Here is a 19548-nt window from a genome sequence, read left to right as displayed (position 1 = left end):
GGGGTATTTAAAGGGAGCAGGGCGGAATTAGTTTTTAGGGAGCGCGGGGCAAGCAAACCCGGAGCGGGAATGTGTAGAACCTGGGAAGAAAAAACAATGAAATATTGGGCACAACGCTCGCTTTTTTTCCCCGTAATTCCACGCCCCGCACACGCCCACGCCCCCAGCACACGCCCACAACACACGATATGAGACATGGCATGAAGGGCGAAACCTACCACACGCCCCCAGCGTTTGTCAGGCCCCCAGCACACGCCCACAGCACATCGCGCACACGCCCACAGCACATCGCGCACACGCCCACAAGGGACTACTTTGCTGGCACGGTTCTTTTACCTTTTAAATGTATATGGTGGGCGTCTGCATAGCCTATGTTATTCTGCTGCAACTGCCCTTTCCAACGCTGTATTTGGTGTTGTGATTGGTGCTGTGGTTCCTGAGATTATCCGCCTCAAAGGTTTGGGCTCTCTCTTTATTATATTAGTATGGATAATTATATGAAACGATTGCCCTAAAGATGGGCAGGCACACACTTAAAGAGAATTTATTCCAATTGTAATACAACAAACCTGCTCGCTTGATTGATGACTTGTCAAGGAAGCAGAATGGTAGCAGAAAGCAGTTGGTAACCAACATAATTCATTGCAAGAAGTAGAGAGAAGCAGAGGTGGTCTCGCAAAGCCCATTCTGAAAAACTTCTAAGTTTATCTTCACTGTTTTCTGCTCTTGCCTGTGCTGCAGGTAAACCCCAAACCAGAACAAGAATTTGCAATGCAATAGGCCTCGCATTAGGAAAGTTTGAGCTATTGGTATTGTAAATGACACATTTTTTATTTATGTGTTGGTTTTGAAAATAGCGAAATTAATAGCTTTGTCATTTACAATGCCAATAGTTATAACTATTGCAAATGTGACACCTATAGCATTTGTAATGTAATATTTGTTGTATTTACGTGACTTCAATGTATTGATATTACAAATAACAATGGCTTTTAATTTTTTTAATAATTAATACTTAAATAAAAGTTATTGTAATTCATAATGGCAATAGCTTAAACTTTTGTAAATCATTTTTGTGAAGATTATATTCATTGTATTTTATTGTGACGAAAATACAAGAACAGAAGTGAAATATTAACATCTTTTTGTGACATTTGTAATACAGCTCGAAACATTGAGAGAACATATTTGAACCAGTTGTTGTTGAATGGTTGCATAGATTGATGCTGTGGTGGTGCTGAGTGACGCTGTACCGTTCAGTGATGCTGTGGTAGCGCATTGTGATGTTGTGGTGCCCCTGAGTGATGCTGTGGTGATGCTGTGGTGGTGCTGAGTGATGCTGTGGTGATGCGATAGATAGAGTGAGTGTGATAGATAGATAGAGTGAGGGCGATAGATAGAGGGAGGGCGATAGAGTGAGGGCAATAGATAGATAGATAGATAGATAGATATACAGATAGATAGATATACAGATAGATAGATATGCAGATAGATAGACAGACAGACAGACATACAGACAGATAGAGAGATAAGAGTGAGGGTGATAGAGTGAGGGCGATAGATAGATAGGTAGATAGAGTGAGGGCGATGATAGATAGATAGAGTGAGGGCGATGATAGATAGATAGATAGAGTGAGAGCGATAGATAGATAGATAGATAGAGTGAGGGCGATAGATAGATAGATAAATTATGTGGCGTGTAATTATGTGGCACTGAGTGGTATTTGGCGTGTATGTTGCGTTGAGCACAGTGTAATTATGTAGCATATAATTATGTGGCACTGAGTGGTATTATGAGGAGTGTATCTTGTATTCTGTAGAGTGTAATTGTGTGGCATGTAATTAAGTGGCACTGAGTGGTATTTTTGGAGTGTATCTTGTATTCTGTAGAGTGTAATTGTGTGGCATGTAATTAAGTGGCACTGAGTGGTATTATGAGGAGTGTATCTTGTATTCTGTAGAGTGTAATTGTGTGGCATGTAATTAAGTGGCACTGAGTGGTATTTTTGGAGTGTATGTTGCATTGTAATTAGGTAGCATATACTTATGTGGCACTGAGTGGTATTGTGTGGAGTGTGTGTTGCATTCAGTAGAGTGTTCTTATGTGGTGTGTAATTATGTGGTACTGAGTGGTATTTGGATTGTATGTTGCGTTGAGTGAAGTGTAATTATGTAGCATATAATTATGTGGCATTGAGTGGTATTTGGAGTGTATATTGCATTGAGTGCAGTGTAATTATGTGGCGTGTAATTATGTGGCACTGAGTCGTATTTGGAGTGTATGTTGCATTGAGTGCAGTGTAATTATGTGGCGTGTAACTATGTGGCACTGAGTGGTATTTGGAGTGTATGTTGTATTGAGCGCAGTGTAATTATGTAGCATGTGTATGCTCTGGTTCAGAGGAGCATCATTCCTGGCCGATACTCCACATGTTTTTGGTGCTGTGACCTGGAAACTTAAATTTTATTCTGCTGTTCAGAAAGCACACCGCCCGCACACTGCTGCCCACTAAATCTGAGACCTACCAGATATCAGGAACTGTCCCTTCAGATGTCTCCAGGGCACAGATGTGCTCAAGAGACATACAGCTCAGAAGACCATATGAGTCATTTATATTTCAGAGCTCGATAAAATCCATACAGTTAAATTAGGTAATATTGCCAGTGTTTGAGCGCTAAGAAAGGTAAAACTGTGATAGCTAGCGCTGTTTGTATTATAGCGTGTGCATTTTGACAGAGGTTTTGAACTCCGTGTATGAGACATCTTGTATCCAAATTCATATCCTACTTACTGTTGTAAAAAACGTGCTTTCTACTAGTTGCGCAGTTTCAAAGCGCTGTGAGTGCTTCTCTGCGACCTGGCAGATATCAGGAACTGTCCCTTCAGATGTCTCCCAGGCCTGGCTGTAGATGTCAATTTTGGAAAAGGTGATGGACAGAGTTTCTGAATGATGCAGAATACTCCTACCCAGTCAAGAGATCAGGGCTTGATCCATCACCGTTTTTTAGCTCACTGCACCATCCCAGCTCAGAATCTGGCTATATGCAAATTAGTCTGTTCCTGTCCCAGTGCATGATGGGAACAGGGCAAACCAAACTACCAAGCCAATTCTTATACTGGGAAGGAGACAAGCTTCCGGGGACCGGTTTCTGGCATTTCAGCCGTCGTCGGCCCGGCTTGCTTGAATCCTGATGGTGCAATGAGCTAGGGACTCACGTCTGAGTATACCCTCCCACACTTAGTGTGGATAAAATCAATTTTGGAAAAGGTGATGGACAGAGTTTCTGAATGATGCAGAATACTCCTACCGGCTGTAGTTGTCTCCAGGGCACAGATGTGCTTAAGAGACCTACAGCTCAGAAGACCATCTGAGCCATTTTTATTTCAGAGCTTGATAAAATCAATATAGTTAAATGAGGTAATATTGCCAGTGTTTTCAAGCACTAAGAAAGGTAAAACTGTGATAGCTAGCGCTGTTTGTATTATAGAGTGTGCATTTTGACAGAGGTTTTGAACTCAGTGTATGAGACATCTTGTATCCAAATTCATATCCTACTTACTGTTGTAAAAAAACTAGCTTTCTACTAGTTGCGCAGTTCCAAAGCGCTGTGAGTGCTTCTAAGTATTAACCGGCAACCTTGATATCAAGTTATTACTATCATATGCCGCTTCTATAGGAAAGGGTGTCTTGCCCAGCTTAATATTCGAGATATCACTTCCTGTTCAGAGTAGCGCGATCAGCATCTTAATATGACCAATTAGCAGGATGTTAAGTAAGGCCCCGTAACTAAAACGCGAGCAAGAGGGGTCCAAGAGTGAAACTGGTAAACTTGATATTAAGCAACCACTACCGCATGCTTATATGCCACATCTAGATGTAAGGGTGCGTTATCCAGTACATCACTGGAGGGATCGCTTCCTGCTCAAAGTAGCGTGAGCGTTTCGCACAAGATAAAATAGGTGCATTAATTATATTTAAATTGCGAGACATATGAAACATGGCTATATAATTCTAATTAGCATGTTTGCATATCAATAAAGTTTCTCGACACGGACATACTCTTAAAAGCAAGACAGAACGAGAGTTTTGCGTTTTAGTTACTATGGAAACGCTTAAGCGATTGGCTGTTTACTAACCAATAGTGACCAAGGACAGTCCCAGCCAATCAATAGGGAGCTCCTATTTAAGTTGGAGGACGCATGCCGTGTTAGGCCGAGCACTTTGTAAAAGGTAAGCAGCTGTGCCCTAGAAGCCCCGCTCCGTATCTGAAAGGTTTCAATGATGCCACAGAGTGCTAGCGGAAGTCAGGCAGCCTTTGTTGGGACGTGGGCGGGGCCTGCAAAGAAACAGGAAGGAACTGCAGTGAGAACGCCCTGGAACCCTGCACGCTGAATGCTGGCTGCCGAGGGACATGCGGAAAGAGAACGGTGAGTGGAGGGGGAGGGGGTGGGGGGGGAACGCGCGTGTGTTCGAGTGTGTCTGTGCGTGTGTCTGTCTGGGTGCGCGTGTGTCTGTTTAAGGGGGGGTGCGTGTGTGTATACAGTGTGTGTGTGCCTGTGTCTGTGTGTGTCTGTGTATGTGCGCATGTGTGAGTGTGGCTGTGTGTGTGTTTGTGCATGGGAATCTGAGGCAGGAGATGGGCACGGCGCCGTGCGCGCCCACGAGGTGAAATCTGCGCTCGTGCCCATCTCGTGTCCACATTCCCAGAAAAGGGTGACAATAGTTGTCGAGCAGACTAAGCAATGCTTCGCATTGCTTGCGTCTAGGCTCGACCTAAAAAGCGGATTCAAGATGAATGGAGTCCTCTAGTATGAATGATGACAACAACAAAAGCATTCTTGATGTTTGACATCATATTGAAGACTAGCATTTCAGAGACAAAACAACATGGGCTGAACAAGAGGTGGTCAATGAATATGATCAAATCGAAACCATCTCAAAGTCTAGGCTGCATATCTGAAAGGGAATTAAAAATGCCTACGGGAGGTTAAGGCATCCTTCACTTCTTAGACAGGTTGAATGTGTCAGCTGCCTTCATCGTGCCTGCAATCGCAATGGAAGAGCCATGAAAGAGTAAGTTTAGGGACCCTTACTTTAAAGTGTGGATCCACACTGCCTGACTCCATTTACTTTGTGGTTAAAGGAAACCTATAATGAGCATCTGAAACACCCATTGTCTTAATTTTAATACCTGCTTTTTTGCAATCCATAAATTGGGGAGTCATTAAGAAAAGTAGAAAAATCTCAAAAACTGTTTCAAAACTGTAATACTAGAAGTCAGATGAGAAGACCGCTCATAAAAACAAGGGGCATGATACACTCATATCAAGTCAGTGTGCTGTTTCATCAGGACTCAAACTAATGCAATGTATGTATGTATGTATGTATGTATGTATGTATGTATGTATGTGTGTTCTTATATAGCGCTCAACTTACCCTAGGGCATCTCGGCGCTTGCATTGGGAACCCGTCCTGGCTTTTCCCTGTGAGATAACCCGCAATGGGCATCCCCAAGGTGAAAGCCAGGCATCCCGCCGCGGGGGCCGTTGTGGAGATTAAGCAAGCTTAATGCCCAGAGTTGCATAGTGTGAACCCGTGATTAGAGTGGGCACCGAACCGAGAATTATCGAGTCCGTGGACAATTGGGCTCAAGACCCTGCCGCGTCGGGAATTGAACCCTGGTCCCGGGTCTGACCTATGACAGGTAGAATCAGTTCAGTTTCATGTCTTTACCGGGGAGAAGAACGTGAGATTGTGGATTTTTTTGTCAAGCTAAACTGTCCTCGTTGTTATCGTTAAAGTGCAAATATATTTTATTTCGGTATCATGGGATCCTTATTAAACTTAATGAATCTCCCACGCTGTACAATAAGAAAAAGATTTTCAAGAAGAAAAAAGAAAAGATAAAAGATAAATTAAAGATAACAAATGCAGTAGAGCTGATTCAGTTACTCAAGACTGAACTGGAGCCAAGAAAGTATAGAAATTAAACTTCCAGATGACCTTAATTGTTTCTAAAGCGGAGCAAGGTTTAAGGTGCAAAAAGTAACATTAAGCATAACATAGGAAATTGTTATTCAAATACATACAGAAAAAAAACTTAAGAATGTGCATACACACACACACACACACACACACAACACCTAATGTGTGTACATACACCTGCATGCCCATTATGGAAGCCCAAAATGCTAAGCAGACTGCTGTCAGACAACACGGAAGAAGAGCACATACTTGAACTTCCTAAACTCTTGAGGGTTGTTGGGTATCCTTATCTCCAAGGTGAAAACAAGGCTCTCGCTGGTAGGGAATAATACATTAATATCTCAAAAGGCTTCGTGGCAAATAGATAGATAGTACTGCTTCTTCTATTACAAAACTGCTATAAAATGGACCATGCAGCTACGATTTATCGAAATGTTCTCAGTGCAGTGCACGGCTGATATGATTATTTTTTTTAAACCACAGATGCATTTGGTGTCCAGGCACAGTCTAGCACAGATAAGAATGAGTCGCGGTTGGAGACATTCTCAAATGCCGATATGCAATTCATATGAAATTGTGAAGGTATTATTTAGACTTAAATTGCGAGAGTACTCACTTAGTTCAAGACATTATGGGAGAAGCAACAGACAACATAACATATGCATGGTCTTACTTCATATACGAGTTCATGGTGAAAATGAGGCACTTCCAACTCCTGCAGGCACCTTTCGGCTTCCGTCACATCTCCAGAGAGCAGGTACTCTTTTAATAGCATGTCAATCTGCTCAGGAGAGAAGGAAAAAAGGCCTCTTTAATAGCAGAAGTATAAAGAAGCCAACTTAGCCAGTATTCCCTCTCACAGGCATTGTGGCTTCACATTCCAGCATGTCGTATTTGGTCATAGCAAATGGTCTGTATCAATTAAGGCACAAAATGTGCAGGCAGTCGGCTCAAAACAGAGGCTTAAAACCAAGTGCCACAGCCAGAATTACACTGGGAAGAACCGGTTATTTGTAGTCTTTGGCCTGCATCATAGGAATCATCATTGAGGTTAAAAACTTTAGAAACATTCTCTGCTGTGTGTGGTGATCCTAGAACACTTCTCAAAATCATATCTATTGATATACATAAAGAGCATGAAAAGTCCAACTTGTCAAAATGTTACTGCACATTTTCTATAGTTAATGACTGGTAAGATTTTCTCAGTCTTCGATTGTTTGCGATACCAAAAGAAAAAACCCATCTCAAACTACATTGCAGCACCTACAATGTAAACTGCTACATAACATTTCTAAGCAAAGAGGAAAAGTGCAGCCTAATACGTTCACAGAGTTGGAAAAGCGCCCTGTCCCTTTCAAACTCCGAGGTTTTCCACTATCCATAACTCCTTGTACTGGCAGTTACCTCAAGACTTGTTCTTTTTAAATTTATAAATAGCAGGTAAGAGGAATATTATAATGTTTGTTTATACTGTAGGACCAGGATAGAAAGTTGGGGGTGGGGGCGTGGGAGGGTCATTTAGCGCTTCAATAAAGATTTTTATGATGCAGAAGAAAATAAGTTATGTACCTGTAACTGTAGTTCTCCAGTATTGGCAGCTATCATAGATTCACATTCTTGAATCATTCCCAGTCGAATTGGGAGTTCCGCTACGATAGCAAAGCAGTATGTACAGGGTAGGATTGGCATCACAATTTGGCCCGGGCACTTACCAAAAAAGTGGCCCACATTCCCGGATCGTCCCTTTCATTGATCACCATCTGGTTAGTCTCATTAGACTACTTTTTTTGAGAAATGTTTGCAAAATTAAATATTGTAAAAATTCTAGAGTAACACTGGTTCAGGAATCCCTTTCTATTGCTTCATAACATCTGTCCTGTCTGACAGCAAAGGAGCCTCTGATCATCAGATCTACGAAGCTTGCCTTTTTGCTAACGGTTTTCAGGTGATGTTCAGTTCATGATATAATACTCTACTTAATTCAGCTTTATTCAGTTACCCCCAATCGGGGGCCCATATAGTTTTGCCAAATTAGTGCACTTACTTTAGGCCTCGCTGACATCTTCATGTATTGAACTGTTCATTTATTTTAAGTCTTCTTGTAAATTCTCATTTACAGCACTGACATTGGTCCACTCAGTGCTTTCTGTACTTTTGTAGGCACACGTTTTGTGCAGCGCTGCAGGACTGACCTTAATGCCAAATCCCAACAAGACCTAAAAGACACAGCGGATGTGGTGACAACACCTGGCCGCTTCTCCTACCCCCTCCCAGGCCACCATAGTCTGAGGTGAGAATGGCACTTCGGCCATAATACCACGTCCTCCCTCACACCCCCTCCCCCCAATGGAGGCCCCTGCATATTCACACCCTCCCTCCTCATAACCTAAAGACCATGGCCCAGCAGGGGATGACAATGCTTCGGGCCAGGCAGGCCTGTCGAGGCAGGGGACCAATGCGAGAATGCCAGAGCAACACCAGGCCCCCAGTCTCAAATTACAGCAGGTCAAGAGAGAGCCCCTGATGACAGGGAGAGCATGTTGGCTGAAGGCCGACTGGGGACTCCTGAAATTCTGAGGGATCTGACCGCACACCAGAAGGAACCACCAGAGCATGTAAAACATTTCAGAATGGGCTTTTAAAAGCCTGCTATTAGCTGTGGGTCGACGACAACCCAGGAACTTCGGACACAGCAGGACCTGTTAGCCTGAATCGAAGTCAGAAGATACTTAGCGGTATAATCTTCCAACTGATGCCCTTGCACCTTCTCTCCAGATTTAGATTGGTGCGATGGGCTGAAGTTCCCTCTTACCTCTCTTAAGCTCATGGTGCGTTTCCAACTTACCAGAAAACTTAGAGCAGGAACGGGAGATCACTGCAACTTGAAGTGGGGTCTTTATTTCGTCCATGACCTTGTGTTCGGTGATGCAGTTTCGAATCCTGATCGCCTGTGAGTGCACGAACGCATATTTATCATACCAACTGAAACGTGACTGGAATCGAAGTAACAGACGCAATGTGCAGACCAAAACAGACATCAGTTTCCTGCAATTTTGGCACAATAATAATCCGGTCATCTTCGGGGGAGATATCTTCCCTAGCACACTGTAGAAAAATTTGGAAGCGGTCGGAAGACCAGCAAAGTTGGAAGCAGAACTCTGGATTTGTGAAGAAAGGAACTGACATCAGCAGACAGGGGTGGCGCTTATATGAGGCTCCACTCCATCATTGGGATGGTATGGAGTCTCTGCAGAGAAACTCTGTGCTGCCCATCTCACCCTTTTAATCAGTTGAGGAAATCCGGTTTGCTTTACAACCTACTGTGTTGCTACTATGACAAGTGCAGCTGGTCAAGGTACCATGACTGTGTTGGCCAATCTGAAGCAAACAGGATAATTGTCGCTTGACAATTTCAGTTCTTTAAGAGGACTGTTGACATCAAAGAAACCGGAAGATAAAAAGGTATAGCCTGCAATTGCTGATTCTGCCATTGCCTGCCACTCGCCTACTCCTGCTATCCGGTGACTCCATTCCCCACACACCAAAGCGCCAGGAGGCGCCACCGTCATTTCCTTTGCGCCAGGGGCGCGTAAAGGCGGCCTCGGGCACGCACACCAGCGTGGGACGTCGCGGGTGCGCCCGGGCCAAGGGTGGGACCGTCTGCGCCTGTCCGACGCAGGACAAGGCTGGGCTGGGCCAACTCTCTTGGTTTATTGATCTATTTCATCAGGATCCAATCCTACAAAACTGCATGAAGATAAACCACTTTTAGTTTTGCTTTTACCTTTTTAGGGCTCGCCTATCCCATTCCGCAAGGAATGGATAGGGGAGAATTTTAGTGGGCATAATAAGTTCTCAAACCATCGGGCGGATTTTCGACAGTTCACGTGAACACAAGCACACTCTTTTCCCTCGGAGAGCTTCACTTCAAAGGGCTCCGCTCCCCCGCCCACTGCTTAACAGCTCACGCGCGTGACCCAATCCCAAGGCGCGCGTCTGAATCTGCCTCGCCCCACCCCACTCCGGACTCTGCAGGCTTAGGACTGCGCCCGTTGTCTTCCGTACGTGTTGCGCGGTCCCAGTGTGTTCAATAGAAGCGCATCAGAGTGTTTCAAAGATCAGACGGCGCACACGGGACACCTAAAAAATGCTTTCACACATGGAGAGCATGCCGTTTCACGCGGCCTCTGCATACGTATCATCCGTCCTCCCTTTGATTGTTTTGTGGCTAGGACCCTGCAAATAGCTGCGTTGTTTGCGTTTGCTATAGCAGGATTTGCCCCATTGGTGACCAGATGGTTTGTTTTGCGGCGTTAAGCAATGGCGTACAAATGCCTTCTCTAGCCCCATGCAGGCATTGCAATGCAATAGGTCTCACAATTTTTTTTTCATTACTTATTTTATCCAAAAAAAATCATAGCCGCATACGTTTCAACTGAAAACATAGGAGGGAGGGTTATCCCAGCCCGAGAGTATCCTCTCCAACTGATGTCAGGCAGGGCAACAGCAAACTCAAAACATTACGCTGGTCGTGGCGTGGAACCGCCCCCACAGTCTGGCATAGGATACAGGCTGCAGCCCACAGATTTGAGCAGTATGCCTCTTGACCAGTAAACACGTGTGCGACTTCTGTGTTTACTTATATGATGTCACATGGTACGGGGTGTGCAGTCCGTTCGTAGACCTCGTAAATGGGGCAGAGTGAGAGACGGCTACATTTTGCTCACCCTGTCCTGATGCAGATCAGATAGTATTAGCTTATTTCAACAATAGTGATCCGCATATAGTCCTAACAATATATACAAAAAACTTGCTGAGTATTCACTTTAAAAGACAATATTAATAACATTTTGTTTAAAGGCTATAGATTTTCAAGCACATTGTGGTGGTGGGGGCATGCATTTGATCCCGCTTTGTTCTGTGAAAGGGGCGCACAGCATTGATTTTACTTCCTGGCCTGGGAGGGGTGGGGGCGGAGGGTGTAGGTGTACTCCATTCATTCCTTGCTTGGGGTTTCTTTTGATTACACTCACTTGATTCCGACTCGCCGTTCCGGGAAGGGGCTAGGGTTCTGCCAGTATGTTTTTCCTATTTCTGGGTGCTAGAGCACATTTTTTGCCGAGTCCTACAGGTTTCGCTCTACATTGACTCTTACCTCGAGTCGCCTCCGTATTATTGACACCTCTGTTCTTTGCGGACATCGCTTTTCCCTAGAGTCACCCGTTTCTCCTAATTACCTCTTTCCTGTGAGGGGTCTCACTCAGCCAGAACTTGTTTTACCGGAGGACAATGACGTGTTAATTACCCCTTTGTTCGGAGTGGGGGACGGTGAAGGCCCAGAGGAAGCTACGATTTCATTCATTTCTCTTTGAGTAAATTGTGTGAAGTTGTGAAACCCCTTTCCATCTTTAATTCACCTCCTACACCATATCTTGATTATTCTACCATCCACCTCTATTTTCTTCTCTACTCCGAATGGGCAGTTGACAATTACGAACCCCACTGCAATGTTAAGAGCAACATAAATAAGCACATCACAATTAGCGTTGGCATGTCACTGCCCTCCTCCCGGTACTCTGATAGAGAGATGGACCTTCCCCCGAATCGTCACTGTCGTGTTGGAAGGGTTGGATTCATCCAATTTCTTTCGCATTGTTACTTCATAAGTAATGTTCCTGGGTGAGATAACGTTAAATATTGCTGCACAACGAAATCTACAATACAACTTTCAAAGATCTAGCCGAAAAGCTGCATGTTTACATGCCAATTTCTGAAGGGAACTTGTGATGAGGGCCAATTGGAATAATGCAACACGGAACAACCAAAATTATGCATCAGGGATGACAAAATTTTGCAGCAAGAAAAGGCAAAATTATGCACTCAACGCCACCACAGCATCACTCAGCACTACCACAGCATCACTCAGCACCACCACAGCATCAGTCAGCACCACCACAGCACCACCACAGCACCACTCAGCACCACCACAGCACCACTCAGCACCACCACAGCACCACTCAGCACCACCACAGCACCACTCAGCATCACAACAGCACCACTCAGCATCACCACAGCACCACCACAGCACCACCACACCACCACTCAGCACCACCACAGCATCACTCAGCACTACCACAGCATCACCACAGCACCACCACAGCACCACTCAGCACCACCACAGCACCACTCAGCACTACCACAGCATCACTCAGCACCACCACAGCACCAGTCAGCACCACTCAGCACCACCACAGCACCACTCAGCACCACCACAGAATCACTCAGTGCCACCACAACATCACTTCATGCCATCACAGCATCAATCTGTCCAATCATTCAACAACAACTGGTTCAAATATGTTCTCTCAATGTTTCAAGCTTTATTACAAATGTCACAAAAAGATGTTAATATTTCACTTCTGTTCTTGGATTTTCGTCACAATAAAATACACTGAACATAATCTTCACAAAAGTTATTTACAAAAGTTTAAGCTATTGCCATTATAAATTACAATCACTTTTATGTCAGTATTAATTATTTAAAAAAAATAAAAGCCATTGTTATTTGTAATATCAATAAATCTAAGTCACGTAAATACAAAACATGTTGCATTACAAATGCTATAGGTGTCACATTTGCGAAAGTTACAACTATTGGCATTGTAAATGACAAAGCTATTAATTTAGCTATTTTCAAAACCAACACATAAATAAAAAATTTGTCATTTACAAGACCAATAGCTAACTTTCCTAATGCGAGACCTATTGCATTGGAAATGCTTGTTATTGTTGTTTACTGTTAAATCTTTTTTTTTTCAAAGCTTTATTCGATTATTTATAACAATCATAAAAGCATACAGTGTTAAAAATACAGGATAAAATACACAACAAGTGTCATAAATTACAATAAATGAAGCAGCTCAATTGGAGACAAATATGTCGGCCACACAGTCAACAATTAACAAATAAATCAGACTTAGAACACCAGACTTTTCCTATGGGACACAGCTTTTAAAATAAAGGTAGCGGTAAAAAAACAGATATCCAAAGTATCAAGTGCAAATAGTAGTTTCATGGCTTGAGCAGTAGTGGAGACAGAATATTTCTTAAAAACAGGTTTAAGATAAAGTAAACAAATGTGCAGGTATAGAGGACAGATAAGCATAAAGTGCAGTGTGCTTTGCTTGGTTGTGCCATCACAGGGGCATGGAGTTGGGCTATAAATTTTCATCTGTGGTAAAGCCACCAGGTTATGGGCAATGCCTAATCGCAACCTAGTGAGAACAAACTGATGTGATTGTTTAGTGATGGCTTTTAAATACATAGGCATGCCCGGAACAACCATCATGTTAGAATGGTAGAAAACATGGGTTGAAAAGTGGCTACATTGGACACTACGCAAATTAGATTTGGTCCCCAGAAATTTTTTTTTAACCTCCTGTTTAGGTACAATGACAGCGCTCAAAGGGTCATCAAAAATGCCCAGATTAAAAATTTCATTGTAAGATGTTAGAACATATTTTAACCAGGGGATCTTACGGGCATTGTCCAACCGGAGACAGTCTAAGATAATTTGCCTGGTAAATCCTGTCTTGTCCTTTGCCCAAATTGACCTCCAAACCATAAGGGGTCTCAAGCCCATTAAATCTGTGAGATAGTCCAGACCCACCTCTCTATGACTCAGTTCGGTGGATGCCGAGGAGGGGAGGCACAGGAGTCTTTTAAGGAACTTGTTCTCTGTAACTTGCAGATCTCCATGGTTGCAGTAGCCCCATACACCCGAGCCGTATAGGGCAATAGATGCACATCTATGCCTGTAGATGTTTAACATATCAAGGATGCGACGACTACCTAATTTAGATGCGAAGCGGAATACTCCTGAGGAGCTCTTGCCCATCTTGGCCTTCAAGTTTAAAATCTCAGTTGCCCATGTCCCTCTACTATTAAAAGTTATGCCAAGATAACAAAATTTGTCCACTACCTCAATTCTATGGTCATTAAAATGGAATGGTTTAGAAAGTTTCATCTGTTTCCCACAAGCCATAATGAAAGTCTTAGAGTTATTAATTTTTAGTTTTCTCTCCTGAATGAAATCATAAAAATAATACATGAGATTTTGGAGTCCATTCGGAGTTCTCGAGAGAAGGACAGTTTCATCTGCATATAGCAGAACCGGGACGGGGTGGCCATCAATCTGTGGAGAATCTGCTTTTACCCTCTTCAATTCGGACTCCATAGAATTTATAAAAAGGGAAAAAAGTAACGGGGCCAACACACAGCCTTGCCTTATGCCTGGTTTAACCCTGATTTTCTTGGTAGATTCCCCTGCCTGGCCAAGGCGGATCTGGGCTGAAAGTTTATTATAAAGTCTGGCCAGGAAGTATATTATTGCTGGCTGGGCTCCCATTTCCAATAGAGTGGACCATAACAAGGAATGATCCACCAGATCAAAGGCACTTGAGAGGTCAGAGAAACAGAGAAATAATGAGCCCTGTTTCGCTTTGGTGTATTTCCCTATAATGAGGTCGAGATTGATACACTGCTCTATTGTCCCACGACCCTTGCGGAAGCCATATTGAGATTCTGCTAGGATTGTATGACAATCCATCGCACTTAATCGCATCGCGGTAATTTACATCGCCGTCACTACATCGCAATTGCACTCACATCGGGCATTTTTGCATCGCACGACGTTTCAACGCAAATGCGGCCATGCAATAGGATCGCGCGTCACATCGGCGACCTTACATCGCGCGACATGACAACGCGATGGTTTAGCCCGCACGTTCCAATGCGCTGTAGCCAATGGGTTGTTGGGGGTATATATTGTGTTGCCCGCCGTGAACTGTATCTTCCATTACTCAGATTGATATCCCTGCTCACTGTCACCAGGCCTTATTTTGCAGCAAAATATAGCGGTGCATTAAATATAGTGATCACACTAGAAAAGCTGCAAGGGGCAAGATTTTTTCAGTTCCAGCCTGGCGTTTGCGCCGGATTATCAACATTTCAGAAAAACCATGAAATAATGTACCGCAACATGCACTCCGCCATGTGTTGCACGGAGCCCTGCACAGTATTGTTTACTGGTTGGAGGGAAGGCCACTTCCTGCATGGTTTGAGAGGCTTGGCATACTGAGAGCGTGCGGCCCACATTTATTTTTTATTTGCTCACGCTTTAGCTTTACACATATTAAGCTAGTGCCCGATTGCCGAGATTGCTGTTCTGCACCCCCCGTGCGGGGCTGTGTGACCACTGCTGGTACTTCAGTGTTGCTGCCAAGTTAGGAGGACCTCGGTACCAGCCTCGCCCCTCCCCGCCGTCCACTTTACAAAGGGGGGTGGGGGGACACACTTCCTACACTGCTCAACAATGCTCACTATGGGCTATTCTCTCCGGCTGCCGGGCCGAGCTGGTCACCACCGGCCCGGCGTTACACCAACCATTTTGGTTTTCACCCGGGGGCTGGCTGTTCTCTCCGTATAGGGGGGGGGCTTCCATCATCCAGGGGAGCTAGGCTTCACCACCACTCCTCCCAGACACTGGGGTTCAGGTGCCCATGGGGGAGGAAGTACGAATAATTTCCCCACAGGTGGTACGGCGCTGGAGGTCATCTGTTGGGCTGCATTAATAATTTTTCTTGTTAACCACAAATTGCCATTGTTGTATCTGTACTACAGTAAAAATAAATTCATTGTGTAACATTTAGAAGCAGGAGCCTAAGCAAATTTGAATGTACGTTTTAAAAACATTATTGTTTCCTTCGTTTTTGTGTGCCCTTCTGCCTAAAGTTTCCTTCGTTTTTCGTGCACCCCAGCCCTCTGTTTCCATTGTTTTTGTGTGCCCTCCTACCTAATGTTTCCTTCGTTTTTCGTGCACCCCAGCCCTCTGTTTCCCTCGTTTTTGTGAGGCCTCCTGCCTGTTTTTTTTGTTAAAGTGTTATGCGATTTTAAATAGCGTGAACTTTACCCCAAGGTGTCAGAGCGCTTTACATAAGAACCAGCATCAAAACAGAAGAACTTTGCGTTGCATTAGACAGGTTACATAAAAGATACAAACCCACACGCCCATCCATCCATCCACCCCACCCACCCATCCACCAATCCCACCCACCCGCCCATCCATCCATCCACCCACCCACCCATCCATCCATCCATCCATGCATCCACCCACCCCTCCCACCCGCCCATCCATCCATCCATCCACCCACCCCTCACACCCGCCCATCCATCCATCCATCCATCCATCCATCCATCCACCCCATCCATCCAGCAATCCCAACCCACCCGCCCATCCATACACCCCACAACATCCATCCACCCACCCACCCATCCATCCATCCACCCCACCCACCCATCCACCCATCCCACCCACCCGCCCCATCCACCCATCCCATCCCACCCACCCGCCCCATCCACCCACCCATCCCATCCCATCCATCCATCCACCCCACCCACCCATCCACCAATCCCAGCCCCCCGCCCATCCATCCACCCATCCATCCACCCCACACACCCATCCACCAATCCCACCCGCCTGCCCATCCATCCACCCACACGCATCGCACCCACCCATCCATCCACCAATCCCACCCAGCCGCCCAATCCATCCATCCACCCAGCCACCCACCCATCCATCCACCCATCAGATGTGTATAAAATATGATCTCCTGACTAATATTTGTATTGAGCTTCAATGTACTTTAATAAAGAAGTTGCGTTCAAAATCAGATTCTGGTCGCATATGCGAGTGGATGATTGGAGGCTCGAACCTTCGTCTCTTAAATAATGGAGGCTCGAGCCTTCGTCTCTTAAATAAACAAATGCTGCTTCCCTTGTTTGCAACACAAGTCTTTTAAATAAACACACGATGTAATTGTCTACAAATGCACAAATGCTGCTTCCCGGTATATGATATATTTTTGCCACTCGTATATTCACGATGTGCCACTCTTAAATAAACAAATGCTGCTTCCCTCGTAATTCCCGGTATCTAATATGTTTTTAAATAAATATGTCTTAAATAAACAAATGCTCCTCCCGATGCACGATGTAATGCTGCTTCCCTTGTATATTCACGATGTAATCGTTAACGATGTGATGTAATGCTGCTTCCCTTGTATATTCACGATGTAATCGTTAACGATGTCTATGGCAATGCGATGCACTTGCATGCGTCGTGTTGACATGCGATGTCATCCACGATGTAATCGCCGCGATGCAATGTCAGCGCGATGCGATATATCCGTTGTAAGCGGCGCTTCCCGGATTTTATTGTCCTCTGCCCAATCCTCCAAGCGCACTAGTAGGACCCTGCTCATGATCTTAAGTGAGGAATCCAGAAGGGAGATAGAGGAGAGGCTAAGAACTACCGCCCTATCTCCCTTCTTATAGATCGGTAGGATTATGGATTCGCTGCAAGTAGATGGTGTACTATCCCTGACTGATGCGTTAAACACCTGAGTCAGGAGCGGGCTCCAAAGTGCCTGGTTGGATTTATACAGGTCAACCGGGACCCCATCTGGTCCCGGTGCCTTCCCCCCTTTGCTCTTACTAATGGCAATTTCAACTTCTTGGAGGGTAATCCCCAGGAGTAGCTTAGGTTCAAAAGGGGTGGTAGAAGAGCTAGCACAATCCTCGCCGGCCGGGTCAAAAAGTTCTGTTAAATATTGTACCCAGTTTTCCTCACTGACCTGGGCTGATAGTATAGGGAAATCTTCCTTTACGAGAAAGGGGCTATTGACCGTGTTCCAAAAGAGCTTACTGTCACGCAGTACTGCTGCTTTAGTCAAGTTATCCCAGGCAAGCTCCCTTAGATCTTGTTTTCTACAGGTAAGATGCTTTTTGTATGTTGACCTGAGGTGTGTAATGGCCTCCCTGTCTCTGGGTTGTTTAGAAAGAGCCCGCCTAAGTTCTTGAAGGGATTTAGTGCAAGCACTATCAAACCAACCCGTGGCTGCCTTCTTCGATATACCTTTGGTGATAGTAAGGGAGCTTTTTATGATGGTACCCAATTCCTCAAAATCAGCAATGATGCACTGAGGGGAAGCATCTGGGTCCAAACATTTAAATATTGCTTCAGACCCCGCTCCCACAATTTTTAAAAATACTGTTAAGTCAATTTGTACCATGGGAAAACGAAAACCCACCCCCACTTCAAAGACAATGGACACAACTTTGGACAGCTATCTTCAAAAGGCAGTAGGGGCGATAACAAAGAAAATAGAAATCACGGAGTGAAGACTCTCATTAGCTCCTTGCCCAATCACACCTGTCCCAATTGATCCTCAAGTAACTACACCAGAATCTGTTTCTACACAGAGACCACTACCTTCTTTATCCCCTACTGTAATTATTTCGAGTCAGGATGTAACATACCACCACAATGAAGGAGCCGATTCTACAATTTGTCCAGCGACGAAAGCTACTGTGCCGCTATCTGCTCCCTGAGGGAAACGGAAATGAACAGATCTGGTGGGGTGATAGTAAAATAATAGGACATTCACTGAGGGTCAAGAGTACCAAACAAACTCACCTAGTCAGAAACACATCTAGGACTCGGTTAAGGTGGAGGGAGAAGCAGTGCAACAAATGCACTGTAGGATTTAGTAGGATTGTATATGAGGCCCTGGCAGCCATTCTTTCTAGACTAGTCTGTATCGAAGACCATCTTGCTCAAGTGTTGTCGGGACTAGGAAATACGACGGGAACTGATAAACAGCTGGATAACGTTTCTTGTTCAAGAAACTTACATTTTAAACAACATGAGGCAATCCCTAGAGTCTCAACGAACCACCTAACCCCTTTAAGCATATCATCAACAGTAAATGGCCATGCCCCTAGTACAGAGTCCTTTCCTCATAGTGTTTGTAATAACCTTTTGGCCTCTACAGCACAGGACTCCACTTTTGCTGGGAACCCCCGCAGGAACATTGAAAACCCTGGTCAGGGGGTTACAAATCATTCAAGATCGGCCAAGATAGATAGGGGTAGACCTTTACATGGAATGTCAAATGCAATTGGCCTAGTGCACGATCTAAAAAGCGGGAGGGTTGCAAAGGAAGTTCTAAACTTACCCCCGGAATGCACACCATATACTGTGATTTTAAAGAGAGTCCTCTGTCTGGCCCCTGGCCAGCAAGACACTTGCCAAAGCCATATTAATAAATCGGCTCACTGGTCCTATAAGAAATTTTCGCCAAAGTTAAATTGGTCTGAAAAAATTATAATGGCTAGGCGAGTGAGCTGGCTAGGTCATACAATCAAACATGGGGAAGGGGATTGTGTTGTGCATAATTTTAGTAATGCATGGTGCGTTTGCTTTGCCCTTCACATTTTAGAGATTTTCCAGGTGATTCCACAGGGATCCACCCTTTGGGCTTTCTTTAATCCTCCATATCATGAATTTACTGCAAGAAAACAGTCCGTATGGATGGACTCAAATTCACATCCCTTTATACAGCCACCCTCATTCATTCACAACAGAAAAAGGGTATTAAGTATACGGGAAATAATGGCGCTCAAACAGTATTAGCGTGTATATCAAGTGAAATGTACAACA

At 44.5% G+C, this 19548-nt stretch overlaps 1 protein-coding gene across 2 annotated transcripts in view; it reads right to left on the bottom strand.

Annotated features, from left to right (window-relative positions):
* PDCD4 (programmed cell death 4) overlaps positions 1 to 19548 on the bottom strand; it is a 572963-nt gene that overhangs the window by 162242 nt on the left and 391173 nt on the right. For both annotated transcript variants that reach the window (XM_086922777.1, XM_086922778.1), the window contains exon 9: positions 6661 to 6768. In XM_086922777.1, the coding sequence (XP_086778903.1) occupies positions 6661 to 6768 (108 nt within the window). The remainder of the gene's footprint in view (positions 1 to 6660; positions 6769 to 19548) is intronic.

The sequence above is a fragment of the Lissotriton vulgaris genome, chromosome 5 (assembly GCF_964263255.1).
Source record: "Lissotriton vulgaris chromosome 5, aLisVul1.2, whole genome shotgun sequence".
NCBI classification, from domain to species: domain Eukaryota; kingdom Metazoa; phylum Chordata; class Amphibia; order Caudata; family Salamandridae; genus Lissotriton; species Lissotriton vulgaris.
The sequence above is the reverse complement of the archived record's forward strand: the minus strand, read 5'-3'. Positions and strand labels throughout refer to the sequence as shown.